Genomic DNA, 10343 nt, shown 5'->3' with positions numbered 1-10343 from the left:
CCTACCCCTAATCAGCTTCTTGGGAATTATTTCATGGCTCTGAACTCTCAGCTCATGTGTTTGCCAGCTGTAAGGACCTCAGGCCTTGGGGGTTCATCCTGGGACACACAAATAAGTCCTCTCCTGATGAACCTTCTAAACTCACCAACACAGAAATGCTGAATCCCTCCTGCCAGCCACAAACCTGGGGCATCAGCTCACCACAGAGTCCCAAGTGAGAATCAATTTGTCCTGCAAAAAGGCAGGGATCAAGAACAGCACAGGTTGGACCTAAAGCATCCCTGACCACATTTGGCCAAGACGGTGGGGCTGGCACATGTGGGTCTCACTCTGAAATCAGCATTAGTAGGTTGTAGTTATCACCCTCAATAGCAGCACCTTTCTGCCAAAAAGGCATCAAACTGGTGGGTGTCATTCCTGCACCAGTGCAGGGGTGGACTGCATCTTACCTTTTGGGTAAGATGTGTGCCCTGGATAAAAGCAAAAAGAAATCGGACACATGAGGAAAAAAAAAATCTTAGGATCTACCTAAAAACAAGGGAGTAGGGAACTCAAGTGGGTTTTGGCTGAGGCAGTGTGGGTAAGCACTCCCAACACAAGCCTGTGCCAGGAGATTAGCTCTACACCTGCCTGAGCCATGGCACAAATTAGTCACCACCGTTGTGGTTTTACCAGTTGGCAGAGCTGTTGGTGTGAGGCAACCCAGCAGGTGCATAAAGGAGCTGCTTCCCATTGGCTGCCTGTGGCAGATCTGAGAGCTTCCCACTGAGTAATTAATGAAATGACAATAATAGACACAAAGTAAACAAGGTGGAAAGAAAATAAATCAATGGGCTCGGAGCAGAGGCTGCATTTAGTGAGGAGCAGCCCTGACGACTCCTGTCTGCACCTTGGGTTGTCAGAGTCTCCCGTGCATCCTGGTGGCATTCCAGCCACTGGCTTCAGATCGGCTGCACCCGAGGCTGGGCCGGCTCCTCAGGCAGCAGAGGCTGCAGGCAGGTAAGGGCTGGGCTTGGCTGCTCCCCACAGCACAGCTACGGGGTCAAGGGCTTGGATCCCTCTGTGTGCAGTCCTGTCTGGGCACTTGGGTGCCTCCTGGTGCAGCCTGAATGGGCTTCCTGCTGATTTTATGGCCTCTGGGCTCCCTTTGGAGCAGAAGAGCTATGGTCCTAGAAGAGAGGAGGGAGTTTGCCCCTCTGCCACCAAATTAGCAGAATTTTGGAGAAAAATGGGGAAGAGTTTAGGATCAATCTCCACCAAGAGATGTGCCAAGGAACTCAGGGCTTGGGGGTTTATTCTGGGACACACAAATTATTCTTGTCCTTCCATGGAGAGGTCCATCCTCTCCTAATTAACCCTCTAAACTCACCAACTTATAAAGAAATGCTGAATCTCTGCTGCCAGCCACAAAACCCAGGGGATTAGCTCACCTCAGAGTCCCAGGGCAAGGGCAGATAGAGCACCTCTGTGCACATGTAAAGGAAAAGGGAAACACTAAATTTCAATCCCTCCTCAAACAATTTCTCCCCAAGACTACCTATCACAGAATGTTTAAGGTTCCTCCTTCTCAAACACATCTCAGGGGGCTTTTTTTCACTCCAGCCACCCTTGACTGCAGTGACTGCTGGAACTTGGGCTCTTAGGACTCCGGAGCCAGGCCTGGAGTGGGGAATGCCTCGGGATGGGGATTTACCAGAGGCAGAACCCTTACAGCCACTTGCTCTACGATGCCAGACACAAGCCAGGACAGGGACCAGGCAGAGGAGAAAGGAGGAGGCTCTCCATCTCCAGGTTCCACAAGGAACAATTCATTCCAGGAGAAGGGAGCAGGACAAAAAGCCCCTTGCTCTATTGTGCAAGGGGTTTTGCTCAGATACAAGTCAGCGGGTGGATACAAACAGCTAACTAATAGGGAATCCTCAGGGGAGGAGTGAGGGGATTCCATCAAGCGATTGGGGCCAGTTGGGGTAGCAGGGTGGAGAGGACGGGCCTCATGGGCACACGGGGCTTCCAGGAGTAGGGGAATTCCAAAGGGGTGTTGCAGACACGGATTGGCCCGAGGTTTGAGTGGCAGGGAAGGTTCGGGAACAAAAGGAGCTGGGTTGCCTTGACAGGCAGGGAAAGAGCTGGAACAAGGGGCGGGGAATGGCATGAGGGACAGCTTTGAGGGAGGGTAAAACCCAGGGGTAAACCAACGCGGGGAGAACAGGGGGGTACAACACAACAAAACACTTAACAAGGAATCAATAAAATAAATTTGAACTGCAACACTTCACTACAACCAGAGCCACGCTCTGGAATGAAAGCATCTTTCCATGTACCAAGTCTATAGAGAGGCTGATGTTGCCTTTATGTCAGCAAGATTTCCCTCTCAAGAGCAGTACAGCCCTACCAAGATTTTACCGAAAGCTGGATGGAAAAGCTCTCCGGCTCTGACAGTCTGTCTGGGCCAATCCCTCCAGCTCCTCTGTGTCAGTGTCCTCACGGCCTTGTGCTACAAGAGCAAAAGGAAAGAAAAACAGGTACTGATTGTTTCCCAGTCTCAGCCCACCTGGGTGGGAGTTGGGATCTAATCCCAGCAGCTTATTCCAGGCTTTACAGACCCTTTGTTTATTCTCTCCAACTCTACCACAATTTGTGTGACCGTTCAGGGAGCCTGTAATTCTCAGAGCCCAAAATCAACAGGAAGAGGTTGAACCCATCAATTGAAAATCAAACAGCTCTGAATTTCAAAGCAGGTCTAAGCTTGCTCTTCATTTCCATCTAATCCTTACGGCAACAAAGGGTAAGGAGAAAACCTGAACCCAGGGCTGGAGAAGCTGTGAAGGGTGAGGGTGGGAACGGTTTGAGCACCTCTGGTCCCAGCAGCTCCCTACTGGGGAGGTAGAGGTATCAGACACCCACTTTAATCCCATGTCTCTGGACATGTTTTGGCAGAAGGGCCTTTCCCCAGTGCCCTGCAATGACTCTGTCCACTGGGAAATTTTTAATGCCTAACCTGGGCTAAGAACCAATCTCCTTTTCCTCTTCATCCAGCTTCTGTAGAAGGAAGGAAAAGCTGCAAAGCAAGGAAGGGAGGTTACTACACAGTGAAGTGGCCTTCACAGCAGAGCATACAGCCTCCCATCTCAGCACATCCCCCCTTTAAACATTCCTTGTTTTCAATGCAGCAGGTGATCCCCAGGCAGATGAGCTATGTCTGACAAGAAAGTCTCCTGCCGTCACTGCAAGAGCGGATCAGCATCAGTCCCAGCAGACACCACCACGATCCACTATGAGAAGTTCTGGCTGTACCGTCACTGCTCCTCGGTGCAGCAGAGGCACCAGCAAGCCCAGAAGGCTGGGCAGCTTTTCTCAGGGCTGCTGGCCATGAACGTGGTGTTTCTGGGCAGCGCCTTCATCAGCAGCATGATCTTCAACAGGGTGGCCATCACTCTGGCAGATGTCTGGATCCTGCTCTCCATCCTCAAGGTCTTGTCCCTGTTCTGGATTATTTACTACCTGATGGGCACCAGCCGGCAGCCACACGCCGTGCTCTACAGGGACTCCCATGCTGGACCCATCTGGGTTAGGGGTAAGTTCTGCTTTTATTTCTTCTCTCATGCCTTCTTCCAAAGGCTTGGAAGGCAAAGAAATTCTTCCCCTGTTACTAGAAGAGCTAGAAGCTGTAGGATATGCAGTCAGGGCATTGGGAACTTCCCGGTTCTTGTCAGGCTGATGGGGACAGTAGGTGCCATGGAGTGGAAGCAGAGCAGCCAGGAAAGCCTGAAACTGGGCTCCCCTTCAGCCTCCAGTCGAATTTCACTCTCTGGTCCCTTCACAAAGAGAAATCCAGGCATAACCCCTTTCCAGGACAGCAACTGAGCACCGTGGGAAAACCATAGGAAAGGTTTTAGGCAGGAGTACTTTGAGAAGTGTGTTTATCCTCCAAGAGCACCAGTGGCCCTATGTCACCATCATCCTCATTTAACATCACCGCAGCCTTGCTGCCAAGGGGAGGATTCTTACCCATTGAGTCACATCCCAGTGACACCCAGGCTTTCCTGGGAGATTTTCCCTCCAGTATTTGCCCCATTTTGAGAAATTACCCTTCTCGCAGCAGCCCTGCCTCTGGTCTATCATGGAGTTTTTAATTAGGCACTGTCTTGTTAACTTAAGCATGGAGAATCAATTGAAGGAAACTGCAAGGTACTTGAGTACCTAAAGCTGCAGAGGCATGTCCAAGGCAAAAGGGAAAAACAATCAAAGGGTTCCAACTCCTGCAGATGGGACTGCTACAAGCCTTAGCAGACTTGTGGTCATTGCAGGTTTCCTCCCACAAGGCAGAAAGCATGATCCACCATTAACTTACCCCTGTCATTTCAGATTGTACAAAAACCCCATCCCCACCTTGCATCCAAGCACAAGAAAATACCTTGCATTTTCCTAACACCTTTAACCAGTCAAAGCACGCAATCAGGTTCAGGTTCAGGACAAAGGCTCTCCTTTGTCCTCCTCTCCTAGAATCATGAGAATTCCAGGAGAAAGACTGCTAACTCCACACAAATCCAAGAAGTACAAGGCCTCCTATCCCCAGACAAGCTCAGATGCTCAAGAGACATATCTGGGTTTATTTACTGGTCCTTTGCTCTTTGTGCAGGGTCAGTGCTGCTGTTTGGCAGTTGCAGCATCCTCCTGAATGTGTTTCAGATTGGCTACAGCACAATCCTCGTCCACTGCAAATCCAAGGTGGAAATTTTGTTTCCTGTCATTGGAATCCTTTTTATTTGCACCCAGGTACTGCACATTACCCTTCTGTAAGCTTCTCTGTTCTCTCTGTCCCATTCCTGGGAGCCCCAGGGCTGGGGGGAAGCTGGGAGATGTGGGAAAGTGAATGAACATGGGGCATTCTCCTGAGCACTGAAAGCATTAAAGCATCACACACCACTTCAAATGCTACCTGCACTCCCTGTGTGCCACCTAGAGAGACAGGGGAGAAAGATTCAAAATTTACCCTAGAAATACCTGACATACCATAGGACCCAGAGGAATTTGCTTTGAAACAAAGTAGGAGGAGAGGAAATTTCACATTTTGCCAGAGATGTCTTTGCACCAGTCTGTGCCTCAGCTCCTCTTTGTACTTGCCAATCCATCCACCCAACAAAATCCTTTCCACACAAAGATATCTCACACCATTTTCACCTTGTTATTCAACACCAGCCTTCTTCTTTACAGACCCAAAGCCATATTTGAAAAGTAAACTAATTCACACCTCAGCAGCAAATACCCACATGAATAGGACATAGGAACACGGAGCTCCAGGATGTGCATTCAGTGCAGTCACACGTAAATGCTGCCCTTACCCAAGGATACCAGCACCTGCCTCAGCACTGGGGTACAGGTGCACACATGTCCCTGCAGCCTCACAGAGAGGCAGATTTACTCCTGCTAGGACCTGTACTTTCTTGTCTACCTGTTTCTTACCACCATGGCAGCTTACAGCCAGCTGCCAACTTCACCCTGCTCACAGTGTTATTGTTCTCCGTTTGCAGGCTTACTTTCTGTGGCATCACTCTAAGGACTGCATTCAAGTCCAGCACAACTTCACCAGGTAAAAAACGAGGACAAAAAATGCCTTCTACTGCTCTAAAGAAACTTTTCCTTTCTGCCTGTGATGTCCATTATGATTCCTGCTAGAAATGTGTGCATCTGATCCTATACAGACCCTATATTTTGGGTGATACAAGAACCAAACTATGCATTGTTCAGACCCATTCTCCCTCCACTGAACTGAGCTCACCAGCTCCCTTCAGTTTTCCTTTGTGCCTTGGAATGCTGCAAAGCTTCTTCCTTCCTCCCAAACATCTTCCTGTTGTCAGGCACCAGCTCACAGACTGGAGGATGGGGGAGGGGGGGGGGGGTCTCTCCATTCCTATTACTGGGAGATGTCTCAGCTGAGGCCAGTTTCACCAGGCACTGCCTGCCCTGCTCCTTTGTAAATGGCAAGTGGGAATATGCTCAGGTGTGTTTATGCAAAGCCACACCCCATGGGCCTCAGGTAGAGTGGATACAAATCTGTGCTCAAATCTGTGCATGGGCCAGCGAGAGGGGAAGGACACACTGGCTGTGAACCATCCCCAAACACTGTACAAGTCCTGTGTCTCCTCCGAGGTGTGGGCTGATGGTCACCACAGCCACCAACCTTCTTGTCTGGCTCCTGGCCGTGACCAACGACACCCTGCACATGGAGATCGAGTCTCAGCTGCGCGAGGTGGAGCAGCGATTCTCAGGCAAGGCTCCTTCTTCACATCCCCATTGGTGTTAGGCTGACACAGGTGACTTCTAGGAAAACATTTCACAGAATCACAAGATATACTGAGTTGGAAGGGACCCACAAAGATCAGCCAGCCCAGTTCTTGGCCCTGTACAAGACCATTCCCAAGTAGTCTACCATGTGCCCCAGAGTATTGTCCAATGCTTCCTGAACTCTGTCAGGCTTGGTGCTGTTGCACTTCTCTGGGCACCCTCTGGGTCTCAGTGATTCAGATATCTCCAGTTCCTCCAGCTGCAACTTCCCTACTATTGGAGGTTGTCTCGAGAATATGGGCTGCAAGGGGAGAAGATCTTTACCTGGAGGGAGGGGATCTGCTATGAAACCCTGACACTGAGGTCTAGGAAAAGAAAAGCCCACCATGAATTAGCATTTTTGCTCACTTTTTCCTATTAACTGTAAGCACAGGATTGCCAGACTAGAAGAGGCTCATGTAATTGCTGTGGTCTTCTTTGTGAGGATATAGAGGAATAAAGGGGAATCTAATATTCCAGGGGGAGAAATAGAGAAGGCTTTGTTGTGAAGGAAGAGGAGTGTCTCATCCAGCACCTGTGGTGTTGACCATAGATAGGGAAAGACATTAGCTAAGCTGTGTTATTCTGAATCCTCATATACTTCAGGACTGAGTAGTAGCCATATAACTTCCTTGTGATCCCTGTTTCTGAGGCACAGACACACATGTTGTGCCTGCACTCAAGAAACTCCCAAAGACAGTTGTGCCATCCAGGTCATCTCTCTCTTAATTGTCACCTTCCTCTTCTCACGCTCCAGGCAATGAGACTGCCTTGTGCACATGCCCAAACACGACCATCTGCAAAATCTTCCAGGAGGGCTACATCCTGCTGTACCCCTTCAACACCGAGTACAGCCTGGTCTGCTGCTCCGTGCTCTACGTCATGTGGAAGAACGTGGGGAGACGCATCAGCCACCACCACAACCTGGATACCAGGCCCAAATTCAAGCTCCACGGGGTGGTCTTTGGGCCAGTGCTGGGCACCAGTGCTGTAATCATCGGGGCTTGTGTCTTTATGATGTACCAGATCCAGGCCACCAGCTTGGACCCCAGCCGCCAGGTCCTTGTGATCTATTATTCCTACTACATTGTGCTCCTGCCCCTGATGAGTGTGGGTGCTGTGATTGGGACAATCATCCACGCCTTGGAGAAAAAGGAGCTGGACACAGTGCAGAACCCAACCCGCAGCCTGGACGTGGTCCTGCTGATGGGGGCAGGCCTCGGCCAAATCTGCATGTCCTACTTCTCCATTGTGGCCCTGATGGCCAGCAACCCCAGAGACCTGCTGAACAGCCTTGCCCTGGCCTACTCTGTCCTCATGATCCTTCAGAACATCACCCAAAATGTTTTTGTCATCGATGGGCTCCACCGGCGGCATGTTGTAGCAGCAGCTGAGGCCAAACATGCCAGACGCTCCGAGCAGTACACGATGGCTGCAGAGCTGCCTGGGGAAGAGGAGACCACGCTGAGCAGCATACAGGAGCACAGCCAGACACCTCCTGCCAAGGAGGAAGACACTAAAGAAGAGCAGAATCATGAAGCCTACAGCCAGAGACGAGTGAGCATGCTGGAGCTGGGACAGGAGATCCGGAAAGCTTCCCTGTCCTACATCCATACCTACTCTCACCTGAGCTGGAAGAGAAGAGTATTGAGGGAGATCTCGTTCTTCTTAGTTCTGAGCAACATCATAGTAAGTATTGCGCTCTCTGCTCTGTCACAGCTCCGCCTGAGCCATGGTGACCTGTGACACAGACACGATCTCTCTGTCTTTCTCTGTATTCCAAACAAAAAACTTTTGCCCACCAAGTCTCAAGTACTGGTAAGGCAAGCCAAGACCAGTTTTGCTGATAATACCCCACCCTCATAATTAGGAAGTCTCTCTACCCTTAGAGTCAAGTATTACTGTGTTTCATGGGAGGAGACAGCTAATGAGTCCTTACTGGCCAAGATTTTAGCCTCTGAAAAAAAAAACCCACTAGGCTTATTAAGGGTGTTTCATGAGAAACATGAAAGAAAATGTCAGGCACCAGCATTAAGTCTCTGTAAACATGAGTGTCCAGGCTTGAAACTCACACAGTAAAATACACTGTGGTCTGGGATCTTGAATCAACACTGCAGCCTTAATCCAGTGAAAACCCATTGCCCAGGGAAACAATGAAATCCTGTAGAAAGAGAAGAAGGCTGGGGCAGAATGGGGCTGTCCTTAGGTTTCCAGGGATTCAGCAGGATTTGAATTACAGCAAGGAGTCAACAGCATAACTATGGGATTTTCCTTCTCCTCTCTGGCAAGGTGACTACTGTGATACTCCTGAAATATTCCTACAACTCTTGAGCCAGTGCTGAGATTAGGGTGCAAGTAGGGGACAGTTTGTCATCCTCTGACTTGTGTTTCTTTCCCTCACATCTCTCCAGCTGTGGATCATACCCACATTTGGGTCTCACCCCCTCTTCGAGAATGGAATGGAAAGGTCATTTTATGGCTACTCCACCTGGTTTGTGATCGTGAACTTTGGACTCCCCTTGGCTGTGTTTTACCGCATGCACTCCGTCGGGGGGCTCCTGGAAGTCTACGTGACAGCCTGAGCCAAGCTGGACCCCCACCCCAGGGGCTGGGGAGAATCAGTGATGCTGAACAAAGATGCAGTAAGCAGTAGATATGCACGTGGAAGCTTCTAAGACTTTTTCCCTCCAGCTTCTGCTTGGACTTCTTGTACAACATCACAGTGAATTTCAGAAGTGGTTCTTTAGTATTATCCTTTTCCACCATAGGGAATAGACTCAAAGCCCATAAACAAACTCTCACTACTCTCAGGAATCACACATGCAGTCAGCAGTCTGCCAGTGGATGCTGTTTGGCAGCAAATGGGACTTTAACAACTCCTGTTGAGATCTTCCAGATAAAAAAATGCAAGGGCAGCCTTCAGCAAAAGCAATGAAGACTGGCCTACACCAATTCAGAAAATCAAAAGCAATCAAAAAATAAAAGCTATTACATGACCTTGCCTTACTGAGAATAAACACTACTTCTTCCTACAGGCCCTCCCAGAGCCTCAGGTGGGAATCACTAGGGAAGCACTGTGGGTGATCTTTACACACCACAGATGATGTTATCACTGTGTGGACTAGCCAAGGTCCCATCCTTGTACGAGGACTAGTTCAAGAGCAAGGCACTGCCACATCCACTGTGAATCTTTCCCCATCCCAACACATCGGCCTTGCTGCTGCCTTGCACACCCACAAACCTTTCTCGAGGTCACCATGCACAAAGGAAGGCAGCTGCAGAGGTGCCTGATGAAAGACCCATTGGGATGTGTTCCATAGGGATGCTTGCTTTGAAAGCATGTGGGAGAGGCAAGGGGCTTGTGACTATGGGTCCAAATCCAGAGCCTGATGAACCAAAATAAAGGGACTGAGTGTTCATGTGTGTCTTGTGAAACCTCTGGGTCTGCTCTGCACTCAATGAGCTCAAGGTCAACTCACTTAAATTGCTCTTACATTCAGAGGTTGTATGGGGCTCTGAGCAACCTGGCCTTGAGGAAGGAATTCCTGCCCAGGCACATGAGCTTTATGGTCCCTTCCAACCCAAACCATTCTGGGATTCTATGAGATTTAAGAGCAGGCCTGCTCTATAATCAATCAAAATCTGTCATGACCCTTAGCCAAGCATGGCACAAAAGGCATTCTCATTATTGCTTCTGTTCCTTTGTTCCACTGTTCCAGGCTCAGTGTGGGTTTAGCATTAGAGCCTATTTATGGGGGTTTTTTGGGATTCGCTAGTAAAGCAAACTCTCCCAAGACAATAACAGTGAGGATTCAGCATTCAGGCAGTTTAACTTTCTGTAAAACTCTAAGTGAGACTGATTGCATGAGCATGAACTTTGCCCAATAAGTGTTTGTGTTTGGGCCCATGTCAACAGAAATATGTCATGAGAAATAACAGCTGGATAAATTAGGCTCCAATAAAGTTAATTATTATTTTCATGTCAGTGTTTGTACCATGGGATCCACAGGACATACATG

At 49.3% G+C, this 10343-nt stretch overlaps 1 protein-coding gene across 1 annotated transcript; it reads left to right on the top strand.

Moving 5' to 3' along the window:
• The first annotated feature begins 3195 nt into the window (after positions 1-3195).
• On the top strand, positions 3196-8906 carry OTOP3 (otopetrin 3). Its single transcript, XM_071452800.1, has 6 exons — positions 3196-3574; positions 4640-4776; positions 5532-5590; positions 6151-6269; positions 7082-8013; positions 8736-8906. Exons 1-6 carry the CDS (start codon positions 3196-3198, stop codon positions 8904-8906), a joined length of 1797 nt encoding a protein of 598 aa, XP_071308901.1.
• Positions 8907-10343: the final 1437 nt, after the last annotated feature.

This window comes from Agelaius tricolor, unplaced genomic scaffold (genome assembly GCF_023055355.1).
Source record: "Agelaius tricolor isolate 1412-34295 unplaced genomic scaffold, bAgeTri1.0.p SCAF_35, whole genome shotgun sequence".
Classification (NCBI taxonomy): Eukaryota; Metazoa; Chordata; class Aves; order Passeriformes; family Icteridae; genus Agelaius; species Agelaius tricolor.
Note: the sequence above shows the minus strand (reverse complement) of the source record. Positions and strands in the feature narration are given on the sequence as shown.

Bases quoted from the DNA above. Each gene is read 5' to 3' on its own strand.
- OTOP3 (XM_071452800.1), top strand. From the start codon at position 3,196: ATGTCTGACAAGAAAGTCTCCTGCCGTCACTGCAAGAGCGGATCAGCA. The intron at 5,591-6,150 runs GTAAAAAACGAG...GTCTCCTCCGAG, and splicing joins GTCCAGCACAACTTCACCAG to GTGTGGGCTGATGGTCACCA. The intron at 8,014-8,735 runs GTAAGTATTGCG...ACATCTCTCCAG, and splicing joins TAGTTCTGAGCAACATCATA to CTGTGGATCATACCCACATT.